Raw genomic sequence first — 25,265 nt, forward strand, 5'->3', positions numbered from 1 at the left:
ACCTCTATAATATTAAAGGAAAACATCTAATTATTTGGTGCAGGAAAGGTTATGTTTAGTGCTTGGTATTTCGAAAATGAAGGGTGATGAAGTGAGGATTATATGCCAACCACCATCCTTTGTGACAGTGATACTGACCATGATAACAGGAATGTGAAGTTCTTACTTCATTATAAAGCCTTGGCTTACACCACCCATTCACAAGTAGCAGAAATGTATTCTGAATCTCACAAAGAAACACAGGAACAACGGCTTATTCAAACTCATTACCGAGGAAAAAATGTCATTGATATCGTCAATGTGCAAGACAACGCGGGGCTTGCTTGCCAGAAGGTAAAATCCTGGCAAGTAAAGCCAAAAACAATACGACTTTCAGCTCCATCTCAATAACAATACTTTCAGCTCCGACTCTAGTCTACCAGTGGCTTTTATACAAGAGAGAGCTCTCCAGCAGGGACAGATCTCTTGACGAGTTTAGCCCAAGATTCATTGGTCTCCATGATGACCTTGAGAGCATAGTCCTATCCATCACACGGAAACCATAAATCACAGAAGACACGGAAGATTATAGAATAGAACAAGTAGCAATAAACATACATAAAAAAAAGAAGAGGATAAAGCTAAGGCATGCTGTTCTATATTATTATACCAAATTGGAACTGGCTATCAGAGGATCAGAACAGAACAAGGATGGCTATCAATTTATTCAATTATCCATCAATGACAACGCTGTCCATGGTGTTCTGCCACATGACATAAAGGCCCTCACTAAAGTAACCGCCATTAACGGTAAAATTGATATCTGTACAATGTTGAAGAATTATGGCATTCAATTCATTTATCACCTTATGAGGTCAAAAGCGTTCAAAATGAAATGATGTTGTAGATAGTTGTATATCTAAATAATGCAATCTTTTTTCTGCATAAAAACCTTTTACAGCATGGTTAGCCAAACCCAAAATTCACAACAGGGAAAAAAAAAGGAAAAGAAAATGAGGCGAAATCAACACCCCACAAAGCTGTAACATACATGTAAAGATTCTATTAAATAAATTACCTTTTTTCTAACAAATTAATAAAATACCTTGTTTGCTGCCTTGTTGCCAAGACCAAACTTGTTGGCAGGTTTCCCATCAGGGATCTTATAGTCTCTGAACCAATCCCTGATTGCAGTGAGAGTGCCCTGAAAATAAACCACCAGATACTTAGTCTATGTATTCCTATTTATATTACATTCTTTCATTTCCAAATTAAAAATACAAATGATTCTGCTATTTGCTTGTTGGTATTAGCATAATTTCCAGATTTAATCAATGTCCTTGCTTGTTTTAGGACAACGTTTTTCAGTTAATTCGAAGTCCATGAAGAAATCCTAACAAAAAGTACTTTCATCACACCCTAGCATTTTCAAAATCCACACCAGTAATCGTCTAATACAATGTCAGCGAAATTGGATGTGATACATAACTGACATCTTTGGCGATTCCACATCCCTAACTTAGCATTCCAGATTTTTCACACATTTGTGCGCTTATTACAATAGATTAGCACATTATGCTTACAACTCTTTAATCATTTACATCCCTTTAAGCAGATTAAGAGAAGGCACAAATACACCCTTATCTTTTGTGAACACAATCTAACTATTTAATAGCAGATATCTGATTAGCTGGTAAAAGAACATGTAATGGAATTTTCAAGTGATTGTGGTGCAGTATTGTTTGGCTGCTTGGTGATAGAAGAGGACTTACAGGGAAATGTTTCTCTACATCATCAATATCATTTACAAGAGATGCTCGTGGATCATCCAAAGAGATTGCAACAATTTTCCAGTCAAGTTCCCCTTCATCAATCATGGCCAAGGCAGCCAAGGGCTTGATCTTAAGAATTTCACCAATTTTTCCCCGTCTTTCACCAATCTCAACGACATCAACTACAAACAGAGACAACCATTTTACAGAATTGAAATGCTACTTAACTGGAACAAACAAATGCTAGAATCCACAAGAAAGGCAAGTATCAATATAGAATATATGTTGATAAATACCAGGATCATTATCTCCGAATGCTCCTTCAACTTCAGCGTTTGCAAGAGATGGGTCTTCCCATGTTTGTGGAAGCAATCCATAGTTCCAGTTTATATTGTAGCTGAAAATAAGGCAGAGAAACGAGTTAAAATCCAATACAACATACTAAAAAAAGGGGAAATGGAACTGAATGTTTAACTACAATGGGCTAACACTAAAAGTACAAATGCCGAGAAAAAAAAAATCAAATATCTAAAAAAAAACCAATGAATGAATCATAAAGGAAGAAACTAGCAAATCTTACGGATAGTATCTTAGTTTCCCCTTTTTAGTATCTTGCTTAATGGGAGTGAATTGCTCATCGGTAGCAACCTCCATCTTTGCACTTGATTCTTTTGGAATTTCAACAACATAGTTGAAAGCCCCGTCTCCCAAGTGCAGTGGTATGCCATGCCAGGGCGAAACCTGTAATAGCAAACAACACTTACATTACCAGCAAGCAGATACAAAACCAGAAGAATGCTGTTCTAAATTGTTGAAGAAAATCCGAATCATAGGTGGTCTCTAAGGGAGCAGCTTGTCAGTTTTCTTAAAGAACTAACAGACGACTGGTTTCAGGCATGTGGAAGACAAAGTCGCCTGCAATGCAAAATGGGATATACATAATCTTATCTTCACTATAAAACCTTTCATTTCAAGTTTCAAATTCAGATAGCCAGAACTAAAATAAACATCGAGACCTCAAAATTAAAACATAGAAACACCAGAATCTAACATTAATCCTCGCAAGAAAAACTAAACTATCGAAAACAATGTATTCTTATTTTCCGAAACAAACATAAATTTAAGCACGGATATACACTGAAATCAATATCATTCGAGACAGGAATTAGTTTTCCAAATAATTTTCTTCTGGGTTTAGCAAATTACTTTCATTCCTCTCATTTTATCACCAAACAAAACAGATTGCATAAAAAAGAGAAGCTTTTTAATAGATAGAGAGTGAAAGTTATAACCTTTTTGTCAGAACTGTCAAGGAAGTAGACTCGGTAATCAAGGGTCTCAGGCTGGCCTTCTTCCTTGATTCGAACATCAGGGTTGTAAATAGACTTGCAAGAAAACAACCTCTTTGAAACTCTTTTGGTGGTGTTGTTGAAGCAGAGGCTGTTAAAGTTGGGAACTTTTTGACTTAAACTGAAGAATGGTCTTTTATGGGGCAAACAGGATGCTGATGTGTTGCTTGCAGCTGACATCATTCTTGCAGTCGCCATTTCTGCTGCTAGATTCGCTGATACCACCCTTTTCTTGGTTAAATTCACTGAGAGAGTACTTCTTGTGGCTTCAGGGCTCTCGCTTAAAAGGTGGCGATTTTTCAAGTTTTTGAGCCACAGATTGAGAACAAGTTGTTTAACCTTGATATTGATTGGCTGTCTTTCACTCTTGAGTAAATTATCAATCAGTCCCTAGTTTTATAAAATGAGTTAAATAATTTCTCTAATTTTGAAAATAATTAATTAATCTCTATATTATTAATTTTGTTTGTAACTTGATTTTTTCCTTATTTCATATATATATATATATATATATATATATATATATAATTTATTATATTTTTATTTTATTTTAAAAAATAAATAGATAATATGAAAAGATTGATGAGAAGATAATTTATTTTTCTAAAACAATAAAAAATATCAAATTAAGTATGATCAAACTTAAACCAAGGAATTAATTGACTATTTTTAAAACTAAATAAATTGTTTAATTTATTTTAAAAAATAAAGAGATTAATTTTTAATTTACTCTTCACTCTTTTATCTTTTTATTTTTTTAATTTTTATTGTTGGGTGTTAGATTTTAGTTTGGACCACCTAGAACGGGTTGCTATGGTGGACATGGGTTTTTATTTTATTTTATTTTTTATTCATGTATCTATTTATTTTATTTTTTTATTTTTATAAACAAGTGTGCATCGGGGTATTTTGAATCTTCCCAAAATCTCAGACAAAAGGAATATATCGTTCATGCTAGAAGGTGGCTATCTTGACCCATGAATGATTGGGTAAATATTGAATGATACGGCAACGTCTGATAGGTTTATACTAGTCATTTAATCCGTGTTTTGTCGTAGATTATAAATTTGTTTTTCTAAAAATATTAGGTCCATATTGATTTAATGTGTTTTTTATATAAAAAAATTCAAAATATAAATTAAAAGGTTCATGCAAGTAAAATAAAGATATTTTATAATGACAAAGTTTTGACAATAACTTTTAATTTCATCCTTCAAATCAAATCTTTGATTTTGGTTTTTTTAATGATAATAATAATGATTTTAGTTTGATCTCTCTCACTCTTTTAATTTTTTATGGTTTTTTTTGGGTTTTTTGTCAAATTTTTTATATTTTTCAATTATATCCTTCAAATCAAGTTTCTGGTTTTTATTTTTTCAACAACAATAACAACAATAGTAGTAATGTTAGATTGTTAGTTATGAAAATATAAATGATAACAATAATAATAGTTGTAATGAAAATAAAAATAATAATGAAAATAATACTATTATTGATGACGACGACGACAACAACAACAACAATAATAATGACGACGATGACAATAATAATAATAATGGTGATAGAAATAAAAATAGTAATGAAAACAATAATATTACTGATGATAATAATGATGATGATAGTAATTAAACATTTGTTATCTCGTGTTGACTTAACTCTCACTAACATTGTTATACATTAACCAATTTTTTATATCATTTTTAATCCTATTTTAATACCTAAACATCAGTTTTTGTATAAAAAATAGTTCGGCCCCACAGCGAAGCGCGGAAACCAAGGCTAGTATTGACTAGAAACAAACTAAATCTATTTTATTTTTCACACCCTCTCAATGCATGCAATATGACTCTGTTTTTCCCAACCTTTCACACATTAATAAAAAAAATCAAATGACGTAATCTATTAATTGAGATTAAAGGTATAAGTTATTGACCTTATAAATTTAAAATTGATCACTACTTTTAGAGTTTTATTGATTAATCATTGTGTTTTTAATTTTCTTATACCAAGGATTTATTTTTATTATAGATCTTTAATATTTATTGAATTTATTTCATAACCTAGATAAAAAAACCAAATTAATTATATAAAAGCATATTCAAACATAACTTGAGTATAGAATAGAAGATGGTTTTGTTCTATGAAAGTCTTGTGAAACGTTCAGGTTATCTTATGTATATACATTTTTTTTTCTTAATTAATTTTCTATTCCATTTTGTTTATGCCTAGACATTTTCACCTCTACAAGTTTGTAGTTGATGAGTTCCAAAATCCAAGATATTTAGATATAAAGCTGATGTATTGGATAATTAACTAATCTTTTATTTCAAGCAATCTAATTCATTCTCTATAATCAAGGTATTTGGCAACTGGTAGCATGTGATGTCTGGTAAGTCAGGTGATCAGTAGCTGGTATTTGTAAAAAGTCTTTTTTGATGGACTTAGGAACTCTCTGATGGTAAAGTCAATAATTTTATAAAGAGAGGAAGTGCAATAATATTATAGAGAGAGATGCTCTGAAAATACATATGCAGTAGAGAATGAAGAGATTGTGAACATTTAATTTGAAGAATTTCATGGTGTATTTATAATTCATAAATCTTATCCTTTTATGGAGAGGAGGGGTCGAAATGTAATTTTATCCTTGTAATATTTTGAGTTATATTTTACTCAAAATAGTACGTATTGGACCAATATAAAATACTAAGAGATCCGTGTGGGGTCCTAAAAAAATCTATGGCGAGTGTTGAGCTCGAGGTCATTAGAGGTGAGAAATGAGTCCAAGCGCGCCGCCTGGATTCAAGTATGTTGGGCTACGCGCCTGAATTCAAGCATGTTAGGCTTTCGAACCCGAGTGCGTTGGGTTCGGGTGTTAATGCGTGAGCCCGCAGGGGTGCACGCCTAGTAGGGCGTGCACCTTGCATAAGCTTAGGCTTCTTACCCGAGCTCATACCCCTTAGAGAGTTAGGCTTCTCATTAGGCCCCTTGCTATATTTTATCCTTGGGATAGTAAGCCTCATCCAAAAGATATTCTTTTTGGGTCTATTTTAGAAAAAAAAAAAAATTAGGATTTATTTTGTGGATTTTTAAATCTTTTTACTTGGATGCATTAATATTTTATTTAGTCATTCCCTTTTAAAATTACAGTTACACCATTGATCACCACCGTCAATTCAATATCATTTCATTATCGTTGTTTTTTTTTTTTTTTTGCATCTTACTTATTGAACATCATAAAATATTTATCATGTAAAATATTTCATCCATTCATGAAAAAAATTACGCAAGACATATGCCTCCTAAATGTATTTTATCATATAAAATATGAATACTTTTTTTTCATTACTTGATTTCTCTGCTTACGAGGGTATGTTGGCTACAAGGATAAAACATATGAAAATCTACTCCCTTTGTACATGTTTGGAATGGTAGCTATTTTTTTTTATTATGTTTAAATAAAATTGATTTTTTTTAAAATTTAGAACTTGCTATTATTTATAATTTTTCTAACTCATACCAGATATCCTTGCAATTTCACCTATTAATATTTTTTTACACCCTTGACATTCTATCCTTGTTGTGCTGTGTTTGATTCGGAGTTAAGAAATAGAGATTAAATATTAATGAGTTGAATATTAAAATATAAATTATGAACTAAAGTATTTGTCCACACATTAAAAGTCTCAAATAATAGAATATAATAATTATTAAGAGACAAAAAGACACATCCCTTTCAATTGCACTCGTTTTCTTCTCAAAACCATTACTAGTATCCTTTAAAATATTATTTGGAAATATAGTTAAAATTGTCTTTTTTTATAATTTAATTTTTATTTTTTAAAATTATTTTGATATGCTGATATTAAAAATAATTTTTTTAAAATAAAATAAAATATTATTTTAATATACTTTCAAGTAAAAACTATTTTAAAAAATAACAGTAATTATATTTTCAAACAAATCCTAAAAATCACTTGTGTTTTCTAGCTAGACCAATACCCCTTCTAGGATGTCTGAATTACACGACCATTATAGTTTTATTTTTATTTAATTTTTTATCAACTACTGATGATTGGTCGAAGTTTTACTTTGAAAGTTATGTAAGATTTTTGTAAATGAATTTTTTTTTATTAACATAGGTGCCCGAGTCAGCTTGTGTGTACCTCGACTAATTTCACGGGCCCTGAAGTTAACGACCATATAAACTTCCAGTGACCATCATATTAACAACCACATGATTTGAACTTGAAACCACATGGAAAGCAAACCACTTGGTCCTAAACTCTTACTACTGACCATCTACTAATAACACAACTCAAAAGTATATAATAAACTCAGCATGATATGCATATATTTTTATATTATTAAATTAGTTTTTATGTCAATTAAAATTAAATTATTTTTTCAAAACAATCTTAAAAACTCACCCTCATATTCAAAGCAATTTAAAAATATTTTTATATTATTAAATTAGTTTTTATATCAATTAAATTAATTTTTAAACACTCTTAAAAACTCACCCTACCTCTAGTAGATGCAATATAATTTAACAATATTTTTAGGCGCTGTAAACTGAAAAAGGGTGCAAATCTCCTACACTAATCCACACTCTTGAATTTATTCTACATACAATATTATATATTTCAAAGTAAACAACATTAATTAATAATTCAAAATTCAAAAATCTGCTCAAGGACACACCTTAATTACAAACTGTCGGATTTTTTGATCGGACAACCAAGAACAGAACAACCTAGTCATTTAGATTCTGTTTGGTAACGAGGTTGTGTCTGCGTTTTGTTTAAAATGCAGATGCAACCTTTTTAATAAAAAAAAAACATATTTTATTGTGTATGGGTCCCGTGAAGAAGCATCATTTTGCTGCTTTGTGCACACTGTTCATGCTAATTTTAATTAGCATAAACAGTGTAGCATACACTGTTCAGTGCAAGAGATTTGCACTGTTCACTTGAAAAATAACGAACAGTGCAATTTTCTTGCACTGTTCAAGAGTGAATTTTATTAATTTTATTAATTCACGTGAACAGTGCAATTCACTTGCACTGTTCACAAACTTTCTTTTTTTAGTGTTAATTTTATTAATTTTTTTTTAAAAAAACTAGTTTAGAGTGAATTAAATTCATTCGTATTGTGATGTGAATAATATTTTTTTTCTCGAAAAACTAGTATATAGTGAATTAAATTCACTCGCACTATAATATCAATTTTATACCTGATAATATTTTATCTAATTTTATTACACACTCAAAATATTATGAAACTGTACTTCTTATCGGATGAATTTTGTACGTAATGGAATTATAAATAGTTTAATGGAATAATAAAAAATATTTTATATAAAATATTATTTATTTCATGATGTAATAGGAGTAATTAATTCTACAATATTTAAATTTAAAACCATCAATATTAATATATATTTTTTAAAATTATTTTATAACTTTAATTTCAAAAGCATTATTAACCAAACATATTAAATTACTTTTTTTTCGATTTTAATTTCAACCACAGTTTTAACCAAACATCTATTTTTTTAAACTAATCTCAACTAAAAATACTTTTTATAAAATAATTTTTTTTAAATCACAACCACCACACTATTGCAATACAAAATACACTCTTAATAAACACAACATTGGGTCATATACTTGGCGCGTAAACCTAGGTAAACCTAATTATCATCCCCTGAACACTAGCAACTACGCGTTGCTGTCATTTCCGAGTTCAAATCGGGAACCATAAACCCTAAATTCCCAATCTTAGAAACCCTAATTTATTTATCAAATCGAAAACTAAACCCTAAAGCTCTGATATTCTCCAATGGCATCTTCAGAGATCGAGATAGTTTCATCAGAATCCAAACAAATCCCAAACGGCGTCGCGGCCAACGTGATCGATGTTTTCTCTGCTTCTGCTTACGGTGATCTCGATAAATTACGCAAATTTGTCGAAGAAGATAAAGCTTCTCTCTCTACCCCTGACGGTAATGGTTATTACGCTCTTCAATGGGCCTCTCTTAACAATTTCCCCGACGTTGCCCAATACATAATTGAGGTATTGCAAGAGTAAAGTTTTCATTTTTTTAAAATTTTTTTATTTAAATTGATGTAATTTGTGAGTATGTGTTCAGTGTATAATTGCATTTGATTGGTGTGTTTACTACTATTATTTTTTGGTAATCTCATTTGTATGTTTTTGAAGCACGGGGGAGATGTAAATCAACATGATAATGTGAGGCAAACAGCACTGCATTGGGCGGCAGTTAGAGGTTCAATTGCGGTGGCAGATGTGCTTTTGCAGAATGGAGGACGAGTGGAAGCAGCTGATGTTAATGGGTATCGGGTAAAAATGTTTTGCATTTTGTTATTATCCTGTTTTAGTAACCTGTTAGGCTGATATTTTTGTGACTGATTTCAGGCAGTATTCTGATTTTTTTTGTATTGTTTTAATGTATGCCACTTTGTGCTGTAGGCAGTTCATGTAGCTGCTCAGTACGGACAAACAGGCTTTTTGAATCACATTGGAGCAAAATATCGTGCTGATTTTGATGCAGTTGATAACGAAGGGAGGAGCCCTCTTCATTGGTATGTTTTAAGGATATGGTGTGGGGAGTTTATATTTAAAACCTACAGCTCTTTGTTCTGGTGATGCATGTCAATGATATAGTGCTAGTTGAATTGGTTTGTGTGCGCGTGTGTATGCAAACAGATAAGACGAGATCTGTTTGTAACTGAAATTCTAGTTTTGCAAACGGTATTTTTAGTGTCAAAGAGATAATAAGTTTTAATGGTATTTCCTGACTTAGCAACTTAGAGTTGATGGAGTCATGTGGAGTATATTTCTATTGAAAATGTGTGAACTAGTGGAAAACTTATTTTTGTGTTATAATGAACCAGGGCTGCTTATAAGGGTTATGCAGATACAATTAGACTACTTCTATTTCGAGACGCATACCAAGGGAGACAAGATCGAGAAGGTATTGTCAGAACACACTAGAATCCTATCTTGTAATTCTTCATCTCCTTTGGAATTCACCTAGTATTGGCTGTGATGATCACTATTTTACTCAGTTGTCATATGCTTGCTTTCTCAAATTTCTTATTATTTCCTTCGAGGACAATTTTGTGAATTTAACAAATATTATTTGCTCAAGCATATATTCCAGTGGAAAGAAATACTTAGGGACATCAAGAAAATGAAATGATGAACATGTTTTTCAAGTCAGCAGGAGCATGTTCCCGAGAAGGAAAACAGGAAGCAATTACGTACTCATATTTCAATATGCTAATTATACATGGTCTCTAAATGATAAACCAAGATGTGGATCCTTTTAATAAATATATCTGGAGATGAGTTTTGCAGGATTAATATAGACAAACACATTTCTATTCTGATATACTCATAGGCTGAGGATAGCTGCAATGATTCCTCACAATTGTTGTCAAAGTTTTGTAGAGGAGGCGGAGTGGAGCTAAGTTGAATGACATAATTTTGTCACATGCAGTTGCTGGAGTTCTGGAACTGTCATTGCACTCAAACTTTATTGTTAGCTTTATGGTTCTTGGTATATTCATATTTTAAGATTTAATGGTATATGATTTATGGAATCAAGGCCATTAGTAGTGTAATATAGAAATACTATATCACCTTTTTTTTCTTGGCGATTAAAAACTATACCACATATACATGAAGATTATTAACTTATGTTAAATTCCTTATAATTGTATCCCATTTTGGCATTTTCAATTTTATTACTCTTGACAATAATCAACCATTTTACTATACATCTATAGAACCGTGCTGACGTTGAATGTCCAATTGTATCAGGTTGTACCCCTTTACACTGGGCTGCATTAAGAGGAAATATAGAGGCATGCACTATTCTTGTACATGCTGGCACAAAGCAGGAACTTGCTGTGAAAGATAAAGCTGGATTTACTCCTGCTCAGATTGCATCTGATAAAGGTCATCGGCATATCGCCCTTTTCCTCGTACGTACTTTATATCGATGTTACCATCGGTAGAATGACATGCAGATAACTTTAAACCAATACATTCCATTGTGAGCATCTATAGGGATGTGAGACCTGTTGGTGTCCTATTGGGGAAAATGGTCTGATTCAGCCATCTATGAAAGTTTTTTTTTTTTTTTTGTGGTGAACTTTAGGAGATAACATGCTGTGATTTTCTATGGTGAAAGTTGGAAGTTTTTGGGATTTGCTTGCACTTGGTTCTCATAAGTCTTAACCCTCCTAAATGTCAACTTTTGCATGTTACTGAACAAAATATGCAGAACATTTTGTTATGGTCGATATTGGGAATAAATTGCTATGATTGATCGTGGTGAAATTGGGATGAGTTGCTGGAATTTGCTTGCACTTAGTTGTTATGAGTCTTAACCCTCTTAAATATTAACTTAACCATGTTACTGAACAATGTATCTTGCAGTTGAAAATTTTGTGCTGTGTTGCATTATACTGGAGGAGTCATCTAGTAGTTTGAATCATTGCACCACCTTCTTTGATGTCCTTTCTTTATTTTATTCTCTTTGAGAGGAAGTGCCGGACACCTTTTGAAGTGTCTTGTGCATTACTGTCTTTGGTCTAATTACTGTATTAGGATGGACCTATACAAACCATACATTATTTTTTTTCATCAGGTGAGATCATGTCATGTATATTCTGTAGTGAAATTTTGTGGTGGGGCTATAATTCTTTGAAGAAAAGGCAAGCAGAGATGGAAGAATTCACCACCAATCTGAGTAATACAATTTTTTTCATGAAAGATAGAATCTTTTTGGCTCAATGGGTGACTTTATATCTGCACAGATGTCTTGAAAATGATTATTAATAGAATGTCATTTGCTGTAGCTATTGAGTTGGTACATTTAAAAAACTTTCTTTCTGTTTGTCTTAAATTCAGTGTTGTTAATCAACTGCTGTCTGAGATTTAGTTTCACCATGTTCTGAAAGATTGTGTCTTTAGAGCATCTAGATCTTAAAAAATAATGGGAAAGTTTTCATATATTTTCTCTTGATTTTATTCAGTCAAATGCACAGCGGGCGCAAAGCAACCACTGGAAAGACAAAATTCGTAGTGGGAAGATGGGAGATGTTGGTTTTGCTCCTATCTTATTGTCCATTATACTCATTCTCATATTCCTCTTCATCAACTCAGTTATTGCAGGTAAGTGAGTTGTTGTACTTCAATTTTATGTCGCGATGGACATAAATTCTGTTCTAATCATGATTCACCTCACTTGCATGGTAGCTCCAAACCTTCCAAAGGTAACTGCTGTTGTTGGACTTTGGGGATGGACTGCTCTTTCTCTAGCTTTTGTTTCGATTATTATGTTCTACAGGTGCAGTAGGTAATATCTCTCTGCTACTAATACTGGTTGGGTTTTGCTTGGAATATTTGTTTCTTTTGTGGATTTTGTAGAGCCATAAAAATTTAGTTGGCTTTGACTTTTGCTGCTGATACCTTGAACTTGGTTTCCTTCCCAACACGGTCAGCATGCATATTTTGCTTTCCAAGATCCTCCACATCTTTCACATTCTGCTGATCAAATCTTTGTGATCACAAGATGTTATTAACAAAATACGTTCTGTGCAATTAACCCTTATGCCTGGCATCCTTTGCTGAAGCATTAACCTGAAGTTTGCTGCAGACTGTCTATTTAACTATCCTGTTTAAAAGCTAAATTGCAGTTACACTGGAATCTGCTTGTTTAAATTTGTGGTTTTTCAACTTGCAAACACTTATCATAGAATGTACGCTGCTACCCTTTCACTTCCTCAAAATTTTTATTCCAGAAATTTCTTTTTTCATGTTCTTTCTCTGCAGTAAAGACCCGGGTTTCATCAAAAGACTTGGAGATTTGAATAAAGATACTGATTCAGAGGTATGCAGTATCTCTGTTTAGATTTTTTGTCATTGTTCGTTTAGTAAAGTGTTTTGTCTACTGAAGGTCTATTGCTAGTTTATGGTAACTGTTAGCTAGGCAAAAATTTGAATTGCTCTGCTGTGCTGTATTCCTCTTTTGGTGGGCTGGCTTTTGTTACCAGTTGGTCAATGGTTACAAGATTATGGTCAAAGCTGTCCAAATTCATGGCTAGGTTCATTTCTATCATTTTTTCACTCTCTTTTTGATGATCATTACCTGATGTTTTGCAGGATCCCTTGTTGAATATTGATTTGAACAACTCCTCAGTATGGACAGGGAATTGGTCTCAGCTTTGCCCTACATGCAAGGTCAAGTAGTTGGACCTTTAATTTTCTAATTTTTATGTTTAAGAGGATTGAAATGCTATCTCAACTAAAGAAGTATTTTTTCAATTAACTTTTCAGATAATAAGACCTGTTCGCTGTAAGCACTGCCCTACGTGCAAACGCTGCATAGAGCAGTTTGACCATCATTGCCCATGGATATCTAATTGTGTTGGCAAGGTGAGAAATTGAGCTTTACTGTTTCGGTCCTGGTAATTATGGCATATAATGTGGATTCATGAGATGCCTTTTATTGGAATCTTTGATTGAAATATTTGGTTTCTCTGTATGATGTCATTTGCTTGGATATCTATAACAAATAAGGCCACTTGATGTCCCTTCGCTTATCTTAATACAGCCTTTGGAAATACCACAATTGATGTAACTAATTCATCATACAATATTTTGTGACATCACTATTCTACAATCCGAAGATGACAAGAAAGTCTATGAACTTTTGTTCTCTGGGTGTATGCCCATTTTCAATCATTAGGATCTCTTCTAGTAGTAATTAGAAGAGCCCTTCAATGTTATCTCTCCATTCTGTACATTTTTGGCTAATCAGCAAGTAAGATGCTTTGCATGGCTTTGCACGGCTTTGCACTGAAGTATAATTTCCTTTTGTCTCTTCATTACCTCATCAGTTGTCTTCATCATGTATCTTGCAGAGGAACAAACGAGACTTTTTCATCTTTATATGCTTGGCAACTTCATCATCGTTTCTTGCTGGCATCATCGCAGTTCAAAGTGCGTGGGTTGCTAAAAATTTACTTTGAATTCTTTCCTGTTGGGTGAAAGGCAACTAATCTCCAATTTCTTGGATTCTTTTATTTTGCTATTCCATATCTGTTATTTCATTGCGGAGTTTGTGACTGCCATTTCTATGTCATGACAGGGGTTTGGACAGCTGCACAGTCATTGCAAATTGAAGAAAGTTGGATTCGTTATGTGGTAGTTCATCATCCTGGTGTTGTTGCATTTTTGGTGTTGGACGTGATTGTTTTTATTGCTGCCACTACTTTAACAACAGCTCAGGCATCTCAGGTAATGGACTAAAACCCTGTTTGCTAGCAAAGTTTGTCTTCGCCTATTAGTGCTTTTGCCATGGGCTGAAGACATGTCAGTCACATTCTTCAATTGCCACTGTTGCTCAAAGTTTTGGCAGACATAATAATTAAACCATTATGGATACTACAATTAGTTTGGGATAAGACTTTTTCAATTCTTCTTTTTTTCCTTGTCTTGTGTCTTGTGTTTTTGGGGCGGGAGAAGATGAATTGATTATTGCTCATGCATTATTGGAAACTAGTTTGGGTTGAAGTTTCAAGTGTAATGGAGACTTTTCATGGATATTACAGATAGCTCGGAATATCACAACCAATGAACTTGCGAATGCTATTCGTTATGGGTATCTTCGTGGTCCAGATGGGCGTTTCCGAAACCCCTATAACCATGGGTGCCGAAAGAACTGTGCAGATTTCCTTGTTCAGGGTTACACAGATGATAATGAGATTGCTTGGCCACCATTGCAGCAGGTTGCCAGTTAGCAGTAATGCAAAGATACGCAGCAGGGCCAGTTGAGGCTGATTAAGTGTTTTGCAAGTATCTTAGTTTCCGATGATATACTTGGTTAAACTATCATTGCAGATTCCAAGATCCTTGTCCAGCTTTTGCTGCCATTCATGTTATATAAATTTGGTGATAGAGATGAAAGAATGTACATTCAATGCCATGAATTAGATAAGAAATGAAATACTGCCCTTCTTCTTTTTTATCCTTTTTGTCATGTTAATGTCATCGACTTATTTAGGAGTTCTTGATACTAGGTTATTCCCCAATCCAAACACTGAGAGTCTACTGCACTAACAAAACGAACTGTCTTAGTTTAATGAACCTGGTCCATCTTAACAGGCTTGGCGAAGTTGATTCCTCATTTGTCTCCGAATTACTTCAACCTCGAAATAAAATTCCCTGACCCTTGCTAAAAGTAGCAGGTTCGGTGACAGCAAAACATTAATTGTCCTCGACCCTTTTATCGAAGAATGATAGTCAGTTGCGCAGTTATGGCATCCACGATATTCAGACTTTGTCATCGTTACCCTGAAAAATCGTAAACCTGACAAATCAGATGCACTCCACGGTCGGTAGTGATGATATTGACGATGGAGTTTGAACATAGGAGTGGTAAGTTACTGGAAGCAGGCCTTTTCTCCTCTCTAGCCATGGCTTCTGCCCTCTCTATTATAAGTAACTATCTATTTCAATGGATTTTGCGTATATTTCTTTCTCTCTCAATGGACTAATTGGCTTAATGGAGGTCTTGGCTGTGCATTTATGCTATAGCTAACTTGCAGACAGATGATATTACAAATAATAGTGCGTGTCCAGAGTCAAATGAATCCCTAGAACCTTCCCAGCAGAATTAGTTGAACAACATGCAACATGCAACGGTAAAGCTTTCGAAAAAGAGCGACAAGCAAAGTAAAGTGTGGAAATCAAGGGAAGAAAATGAAACAGAATTGCATCTGTCTAATAGAGTTCATGCCAACCAGCATAGATGAAATGTAGAAAAGCAAGAGAAGTTTTCCATTCTCCCTAAACCATTGTTGTAAAACCCGGTCGAGCCATAAATTGAACCAGGACCTGGATGACCTAGGGTCTTGGCTTGGTTTTATAAAGTAATCAGAGTTGCAATTAGTTTAGTCAAAATTAGGAGATTTGTTATATCAACCTAATTTAATCCATGTGAGACCCGATTTTTTTTTCCTTTAATGAACGTTGTAAATGTTGTTTTTTCTTTCCTTTTAGGCTTGCTCCAATTTTCTTCAGTAAATATCCCTATAACTGGGTATCAAACACAAATTCAAGGGATCGGTCTACTGGTTAGTGAGATTTACTCTATTTCTTAACCTTTTATATTCAAATTTTAAGATGAACACTTCGTAGAACTTATTAAATTCCATTTAATGCATGAAAATATCATTAAAGATCAATGGACGTGATCTCAATTGATATACTAACTGATTCGAAACAGATATTTCAAGGCACGTAGCATTATTTTTTAATACAGGTGAGCTGACACATGATAATGGCTGCTCTCTTAATTTCTTATGAAGAAGATAAAAACTGTGTGTGTGTGTGTGTGTGTTAAGAATGGCCTCTAAGCTCTCTAAATCCAACCTCTAGATTTGGTTTTAAAATCGAAATCAACCCAACTAATAGGGATTAAGGGATGGATACTGGAGCCAAAATCTTGACTCCAAAATCCAAATATTCACCTTGTCAAACATTAACGTTAACCTCTCCATCTCTTCTCTTCCCACCACCCGATCCACTTTGAAAAATCTCTCCCGCAAACTTTGCTTCTCTTTAGCTCATACCAGAGGCTGCACTTTATAACAACGATGCACAACTCTGGCATCAAACCGAAACCCTATTGCCCTAGCATTATTATCGTGTAATATGTATTCAAATCTCAATTCATTGCTGTCGTTGTTATAGTTTCTGATTTCCATCAGAAACTGCTACTTCCTTTAGTTCTTCATGGCAATGTTGGGGGGCTTGGGAATAAAAGCAGGGCAACTAATTAAAAAGCACCGTGATTTTGAAACACACCTCAATCGTCAGAGCGACTTTAACAGGCAACCTTACCAGTATTCTTCCAAAACTTTCACAAGATATATAGCTATAGTTTGACATCTTCTCCGACTCTCCCTCCTCTAGCTTCGCCTTTTGGTAGAAAACCTAGTTTTCTTCAGATGGCTATTCTCTGCCAAGTCTTCTGGATCTCTTAAAAGATATGTTTGTGTAACCATGTATCTGTGTGTGTTTTTACATGTGTTTTCTTCAGATATGTTTGGTTCAATTGGATCACTCTCTCCTTCGGTTGTTGAGAAGTGGCCTCTTCTGAGTTAATATTATATTGCAAAGAGTTACACCTCCCTTGAGAACCATCCAGCAAGGCTAGAGTCTCTACATAATTCCCTCCCCAAAACAGTACAGACTGAGGAAAACAGATAGCAAGTTTTCTTTCACAGTTTGAAGATCATACAAAACCAATCGGCGAATTTGCAGTAAGAGAAGTTGCCCGTTCTCCCTGAACTCTAGTACCTATTCATATTTGTGCAGATAATTGTGAATTGTACTTTAATCCAATTTTCCATGCACAATGACTACTGACTTGGAACCAACAGCTTCTGGAAATTACGTCTCCCTGAATACTTTGCTGGTCGTATCGAACAATACCACCCTCACATAGCCTACATCGTCAAATGGATCATCTTTTTTACGATATCCAAGCCAATGGAGAGCTGCATTCAAGAAAGTGAAAGATCGGTTTACAAATAGTTGGGGAGTGCTGCCAATTTCCCTTCACGTGTTTCTATTTAGCTCGTAGACTTTTACCAGAGGCTGAAGATTATCTTGAAGTCGCACAATATCGACAAGCTTGTAGTCACTAGTTCTGACATCAAACCAAAAACCCTACAGCCCTAGAATAAAGATCTTCAGTTTTAGCAATACAAGGAAAGGGAAGGGCCGCATGCTTTCTCAGTATAGGATTCCAAATAACAAAGGTTCAGCTAAGCAAATCTTCTAAACATCTCAAGCCATTACATGAATCAACAACATTAAATTTTTTGAAGTTAACATCATCTGCCATGAGGGGGAAGTCGGTTTTTTATTTTTATTTTAACAAAACCCATCATCCTCATCACGTAATATGAATTCAGTTTTTGAATTTCGCTTCTCATCATTATATATGATTTCCATCAGAAACTGCGACTTCCTTTTGTTCTTCATGGCAATGCTGGTGTGCATAGAAATAAAAGCAGGGCAAGTAATTAAAAGCACCATGATTTTGAAACACACCTGAATCGTAAGAGTGATTTAACAGGTAATTTTTGCAGTATTTCTTCCACAATTTCACGCGGCATATGGCTATAGCATGACATCTTCCTATACTCTTTTTGTCCACAGCAGCCTAGCAGCCTCTCCTTTTGTAGCCACCCTGGTTCTAGAGGAATCGCAATTTGGCTAAAGCTTCTAGACACAGTAATTGTTCCAATTTCAGTATCTATAGGTCGGTTTCCGTAGAACCCATGAATACTTAAAAAAGCGGAAAAAAACCTGGTAGCAGAAATCTTTCCTATATAACTGACCGACTTCAGAGACTTAACAGCAACAACGAATTTTTCACAACCGCCATTCTACTTAACACGGCCAACCCTACCTGTGTTATCTTACCATCTGATTATAAAACATGCGCAATCAAGAGAATCATAATTTATAATTAAGAAGGAAAAAACAAAGAAAACAAAAATCATCATAATAATGCATCCTAGTAGGAATTGATTGAGTGCAGATTTATTAATTTATTTAAAATAATCAAGAATACACTGCAAAGCAAATTAAAGGGTTTGAGTTTGGCACTGCATTAAATCATGCAACAAAATAATTTGAGCATTATAATGTCAGATGCGGAAAATGAAGGATTGACTAGCAGACTTTATACAACTTTGAAATGACCAAAGTTTTAATGTCAATAATTTGATCACACTTTTAGTAACTATCCCGGGATAATCGAGGATGTCTTACATATTTATTGAACTTTGGATCCATCAGCACAATGAAGAACCCTCTCTTTTCATTTCAAAATATTATTTTCTTTACCTGGCTGGGTGGGATTATAGAGGGCCTTTGGTAACGTGGCTGCGGGTGAGGTTCACCCGCAGCCACACCAAATGCCATTTGGTTAAAAAAAAAAAATTGCTTTTTGATGGTAGGACCCATCAAAATGTCAGCCGAACCGCATGTCTACGAGAAGCAGCATTTTTGCTGCTTCTCGTAGGGAAAAAAAGTAGAACAGTGGAGCATGGCTCCACTGTTGCACTGTTCACTTTAGTGAACAGTTTTTTTTTTTTTAAATAAAAAACATGGCAAAAAGTTTAGTTTTTTTCCTCTCGAAAAACCAGTGCAGTTAATTGATTTCACTCGTATTGTTCACGTGAATATGAACAATATTGTTTTTTTTTTAAAATTAGTTTAAGGTGAATTAAATTTACTCGTATTGTAATCTCAATTTTATTCCTGATAATATTTTACCTAATTTTATTGCACGCTCAAAAAATCATGAAAACTGTAGTTCTTGTCGAATGAATTTTGTACGTAATGAAATTGTAAATTTTTTTTAAAAAAATTAAGTTTTACTCAAAAAACTAGTATTTAATATTATTTAATAACACTACATAAATTAGAAGGATATTGCATAATGACGTAACATTTGTGGAATTTGATCGCAATTCCAATTATGTTATTGCCGGGTCCGACCCAGTTAAAAAAAATTCAGTTTTTATTTTTATTTTAATTGTTTTATTCAAAAAAATTAGAAGGATATCGCTTGATGACGTAACAAAAAATTCAGTTTTTGTTGTTGCGTGCTTAAGAAACCATGAAAAATATAGTCATTGTTGGATAGATTTCGTATGTGATGACATTGCATATAGTTTAATGGAATAATAAAAAAAAAATTGATATCAATATTATTTATTTCATGATGTAATAATAATAGTTAAATCTACAATATTTAAATTAATATTTTTTTTATTATTTTATAACCTCAATTTGAAAAGCATTTTTTTAACCAAACACATTAAACTACTTTTTGTTCAACCTCAATTTCAACCACAGTTTTAACCAAATATATATTTTTCCAACCCAACCTCAACTAAAAGTACTTTTTATAAAACAACTTTTTTAAAACTACAACCACAACAACAACCGCAATACCAAACACGCTCATAATAGAATGGGCCCTCCAATGCAACTAATATGGATTAGGCGAACTGCTAATGGCAATTTGAACTGCACGAAGTACAAAGGTGGAGTGGTCATAGGACAGCAAAGAATCAGCTCTCTTGGATTCCACTAGGCCAAGTCTGATTCTTCACAGGGCTCAGAATTGCTTCAACTTCTGATAAAGTTTCCTGATCCTTGCCAAATGTAGCAAGTTCCGTAGCGGCATAAACATTCTCCTTGACCTGATCATCAAATAAGGTATATCACTCACACAATTATGATGTACATGGTGTATGTATATTTTTGACATCATTGTCATGAAAATGACAAATCAGATATATTGCACGTTAAAATGAGTACTAGTTCAACGAAATAGCTGCTATCTTCCTCTAAATTACTTTTTCAGCTTTTAGAATTGATGCTGTATGGCAAAATTCTGGACTTACTCCTATATAGCTGACTTACAAACAGATGATGTGCAAACAAAAACCTCACACAAAATGCAGAGGTGGTCATATTTATGTATCTGAGCTAACAGGACCATGCCAGAGGAATTGATCAAACAATACAATGATAAAAAGCTTTCAGATACTGTGACAAACAAATTGAGCCTAACACTTCCACAACAAATAAAATAATGAAAGCAAGGCGCAATATAATGAAAGAGAACCTGTCTAACAGAGTTCATGCCAACCAGCACCGAGGATATATCTTTATTTGCCAAACTGTATTGCATTGCTAACTTTGAAATATTCTTCCCCTTCGCTTTACAGAAGGCAGCAGCAGCTTGACATGCAGACTGAGGGAAAATAAGCATACATAAACAAGTCAAATAAATTTCAAAAAGCTGTAATCCATTTTCAACTAGGCAGACAGTGCAAGCATCTCCAAGATTTTCACGATTATATGCATGAGACAGCCATATTAAATATCCTGTTCAGATTGTCTGATCAGAATTCCTAATAGGAGTATCAAAGTTTGCATGTACCAGTGTGATTGATTACATCCATATTGAAAGCAACAGCCCTCAATCCCATCAAGAAACATGGGTGCTAGCTAAAATCCTCAACAAATTCATAGTGGACAAGGGCCACGATTTGACAGATATTTATTTCAACTTAAAATTTGATTTTTGTTATCATGATGTACCACTCTTCCATCTTATCAAGAGTGCTCCAAGTTTGATAATAGCCCCTGCAGATTAATCCAACCCTCCAAAATATGATCGGTGATCTTAAAAGGACTGTATACATGCCAGAGTCTGGATGGTGGGTGCTGTGCATGCTAGGATGGATGTTAACTATACTCAACAAACCTGAACACAAATCTTGTTGAGATAAGGTGGGGCTAAACAACTTTGCAGGCAACATTTGCTTTGATCTAAGCAGTAATTTAATAAAAAGGACAAATGATATGGAAAGAAAACACCATAGATTATTTAAGGGGAAAAAGGGCAGACCTTAAGTTCAGCAGAAGCTGGATGCCACTCTGGAGGACCATTCTCTGTAAGTAACCCCATTGCAAGTGGAGAAGCACTAATTACACCTACACCTTTGCTCTTCAAGTAAGGCAATAAATCCACCAATGTAGAATCATTAACACTGTAGCGGCAATATGACAGAATAACATCAACAGTGCCTGGTGGCACTCGATCAAGAACATATGTAAATACACTTAATGGCAGCCCGGTTATACCGATAAAACGAATCTTCCCTGCTTCCCTCAGTTTCTGTAGCGCAGGAATTGTTTCATTCACAATCTGTCATTGAAACCAAACCAGCCCAGGTCATTCTTGGCCATCACGTCCTCATGCTTTTCTAAAAAGATGTGAACTTTAAAATCTACGCAAAGCTAAAAAACGTGGATATTGCAGACCCAGATAAAAAAATAAAATAAAATTAAGAACCTGATCAAGAGACCCAAATTCAATATCATGGCATTGGAGTATATCAACATAATCCAACTGCAATCTTGCCAAGCTCTCATCAATACTCTTAGTCACTCTCTCAGCACTAAAATCAAAGCCCTCCACGTACCTCCCACACTTTGTGGACACAATATATTCATTTCTCGGAACTCCTAGAGCTTTAAGTCCCTTACCAAGCATCTTCTCTGACAATGTCCCTCCATAATACCTATCAAATGGCAGGATCAATCATTATCGAGAACAAGAACATAATGAAAAACTGGCAAACAGAGAGTAGCGGTGAGAATCAGAAGAATGTTTGTTGAGGAAAAAAAAACAGAGACATACGGAGAAGTGTCAAAGAAATTGATGCCAAGGTCGAAGGCCTCGCGGACAGAGGAGATGGCGTCGTGTTCAGAGACAGGGCCGAAGACACTGCCAAGGGGGGAAGCTCCAAAACCGACGCAGCTAAGTTTGAGACCCGTGTTTCCTAAGGGTCGGAGCTCAAGGTTTGGGTGTGGAGGAGATGCCATCTGATTGATTTGTTAACGTTTGGAGAGCGAGAAATGAAATAAGAAAAAAGGGAGAGTTTGGAAAAGGGTGAGAGAGAAGGGAAGTGTGGAAGGTGAGGAGTAATTTCGTTTTTTTGGTTGTAAAGATTTGTTTTTTAAATTAATGTTTTTTTTTTAATAATTTTAAATTATTTTGACATATTAATATTAAAAATAATTTTTTTTAAAATAAAAAATTATTTTAAATGAAAAACACTTAATTAAAAGTGACGGGTAATTTTAAAATTCAATTCAAATTTTTGGTTGATAATACTAATCTTTATATGTTAAATTTCATCATTTACTTTCCATGTTAGATTTTAAATTTATTTATAGAAATTACCGCTTCGAGTGTCACAAACCTTAAAATTATTAAAAATTTACTTGATAGTTAATTTCAGGGTCTTGGAGAATTAGTCGAGATACGCATAAACTGACCCGAATACCCATAATTATATATATAAAAAAATTCAATTCAATTCAACTTGATTCTTTTGATATTTTTCCATGATCAATAGAAAAATAGATGGGATCCTAGCAGTGGAACCAAATTATTTTATTTTATTTTAAAAGCTAACTAATCAATTCAAAAAAATAAAAATAAAAGAGCTACATTAACAAAATATTAAAATAGATCGGCAGACCTCATTTTTGTTAATAGTTTGTTTGATTTGCTAGTTTAATTGTAAAATTCATACATCAAGTAATTTAATAATGAATTCTTATACTATATTGTTAATAAAATCATTTAAATTAGAAATATAACTTGAATTAGTTTATGAAGAACAAATCCGAGCATCAAAACCTTTCCCCCGTTAATTTGCACATGGACACAGTAAAATATTACATATTCAAAACAAAAGCGGCCGACAAAATGACAAGAACAAAGAAACCGGCAGGAAACCTCCCCTCCCCTCCACTCTTTTTTGTTTTGTTTTGTATTTAAAAAATATTTTTTAATTTTTTAATTTTAAATATTTTAATTTACTAATATTAAAAATAATTTTTACACCGTGCTTTCCTTTGTGCATTATCGTGGCCCATTTTATTTGCCTTATCCAATTGAATGCAAAATGTGCTTGAACGCAACCCTGTCTTCTACATGCTTTGGGCCTGAGCTCCCCTCTCTTGAAAGGCCTGTCAATAGAAGAGCGGCCCTGCAGAGCCCAAGATATGGATTTAAACAGGGGCCAAGCACACAATTTAGTCCCTAGAGAAGGCATTCGCTACTATTGATGCCACCACCTGTTATTTCCAAGAGCTATTTATTTTCAAGGACCAATTAGTGTCTTCAAGAAACAATAAGGACCAACCAGCACTAAAAAATGGAGCCAATTTGTATGCTAACCCGAATTCTCACGAGTCATGAATTGATGCATGCAGCAGAAGAAGGACGACGACGCATCGTTCACGCCTTCATTAAGCCTAGTTTTAGGTGCTAGATATATTATTCTCTATTCGGAATATTCTGAGCACTTCATTTTGCAGGCGAAGTAGTTTATTATTTTCTAACCAAATAAAATTATTAAATAAAAAATTAGGTAATTGTCGTTTCTTGAATTGAAGTGCTTGTTTGGGAGTATGGTTGCGGTTGCTTTTTAAAGTGTTTTTCAAAACATACAAATTTTTTTTTTGAATTTTTATGGAACGTGATTTACATCACGTTCCCAAATAGTGCCGATCGATTCTAAATTATCATTTAATTGATAACATTCATAAATATATCTCAAATTTAAACCGATCAAGCTACAACTTTATCTATAATCTTGTACCTGGGTGTGTTTTATTCCCTTGTAATAAATGTTGATGTTTTATTTTCTACAAAATAAAAAAAATTAGGCGACGCTCGTGCAAATATCAATTTATAAGTTATTTTATATTCGTGAGATGCACTCAAGACGAATATATTACAATATGTTTTAGTGTGCTAAAATTGTGATTGACATTGCGATGAAGGTTATTTTTAAAATTATTTTTTATTTGAAAATAATATTTTATTAAAAAGTTATTTTTAATATCAGTTATAACAAACTAAAAATAAAAAAAATATTTTTTAAAAAATTCATGTTAACCTACTTTGAGTTTCAACTATCACATTTGGCGCTGGCAGTTTTAAAAGATGACACTCTTTTCAAAACAAGCAAGCACCGACTACTTCTTTGTTTTGTTTATACCCAAGAACAACTATGTGCCCACTGCCCTCCTTCTCTTCCTTCCATATATATATATATATATATATAAATAAATAAATAAATAAATTAATTATAATTAATCCTTACAGAAAGGACAGAGGAGATCGCATTGTCAATGTACAAGCCGTGTGAAGGTTCTCAGATCATTTTCACAGGTTGGCAATAGCAAGCAGAAATCGAAACCCCATAGCCAATATTTGTTACCAGCATTTTAAGGCCTGGACTCAACCATTGATCCGCTGGGAATTAGAGATTTTTGCAGATCCATTTCAAGCTTTTCCACATTTAATTAATTATTATTTTATTAACTCATGTTGCCCTTAATTAATTCTTAAGTTTATACACTAGAGCTTGTTTGTTTTTTACGGGAATTATTTTTCAAAGTATTTTTTATTTAAAAATATATTTAAATATTATAAAATATATATATA

At 33.6% G+C, this 25,265-nt stretch overlaps 3 protein-coding genes and 1 long non-coding RNA gene across 4 annotated transcripts; 1 reads left to right on the forward strand and 3 right to left on the reverse strand.

Annotated features, from left to right (window-relative positions):
* Positions 1–143: 143 nt before the first annotated feature.
* On the reverse strand, positions 144–3,422 carry LOC7470779 (soluble inorganic pyrophosphatase 6, chloroplastic). Its single transcript, XM_002298767.4, has 6 exons — positions 3,044–3,422; positions 2,332–2,492; positions 2,048–2,148; positions 1,752–1,933; positions 1,085–1,183; positions 144–521 (listed from the first exon to the last, which is right to left on the reverse strand). Exons 1-6 carry the CDS (start codon positions 3,296–3,298, stop codon positions 429–431), a joined length of 891 nt encoding a protein of 296 aa, XP_002298803.3. The 5' UTR covers positions 3,299–3,422; the 3' UTR covers positions 144–428.
* A 5,347-nt stretch (positions 3,423–8,769) lies between these two features.
* Positions 8,770–15,164, forward strand: LOC7478685 (probable protein S-acyltransferase 23). Its single transcript, XM_002300265.4, has 13 exons — positions 8,770–9,175; positions 9,323–9,463; positions 9,593–9,705; positions 10,018–10,097; positions 10,949–11,112; positions 12,169–12,307; positions 12,392–12,491; positions 12,968–13,025; positions 13,298–13,375; positions 13,472–13,570; positions 14,059–14,137; positions 14,286–14,434; positions 14,749–15,164. Exons 1-13 carry the CDS (start codon positions 8,942–8,944, stop codon positions 14,935–14,937), a joined length of 1,623 nt encoding a protein of 540 aa, XP_002300301.2. The 5' UTR covers positions 8,770–8,941; the 3' UTR covers positions 14,938–15,164.
* Positions 15,165–17,020: 1,856 nt separating this feature from the next.
* On the reverse strand, positions 17,021–19,076 carry LOC127905589 (uncharacterized). The gene is made up of 2 exons (XR_008059740.1): positions 18,260–19,076; positions 17,021–17,880 (listed from the first exon to the last, which is right to left on the reverse strand). It is a non-coding gene; the product is annotated as an uncharacterized LOC127905589 (long non-coding RNA).
* A 1,034-nt stretch (positions 19,077–20,110) lies between these two features.
* LOC7470777 (L-galactose dehydrogenase) lies at positions 20,111–22,725 on the reverse strand. The gene is made up of 5 exons (XM_002298766.4): positions 22,440–22,725; positions 22,092–22,320; positions 21,645–21,944; positions 20,856–20,984; positions 20,111–20,427 (listed from the first exon to the last, which is right to left on the reverse strand). Exons 1-5 carry the CDS (start codon positions 22,622–22,624, stop codon positions 20,296–20,298), a joined length of 975 nt encoding a protein of 324 aa, XP_002298802.1. The 5' UTR covers positions 22,625–22,725; the 3' UTR covers positions 20,111–20,295.
* Positions 22,726–25,265: the final 2,540 nt, after the last annotated feature.

This window comes from Populus trichocarpa, chromosome 1 (genome assembly GCF_000002775.5).
Source record: "Populus trichocarpa isolate Nisqually-1 chromosome 1, P.trichocarpa_v4.1, whole genome shotgun sequence".
NCBI classification, from domain to species: domain Eukaryota; kingdom Viridiplantae; phylum Streptophyta; class Magnoliopsida; order Malpighiales; family Salicaceae; genus Populus; species Populus trichocarpa.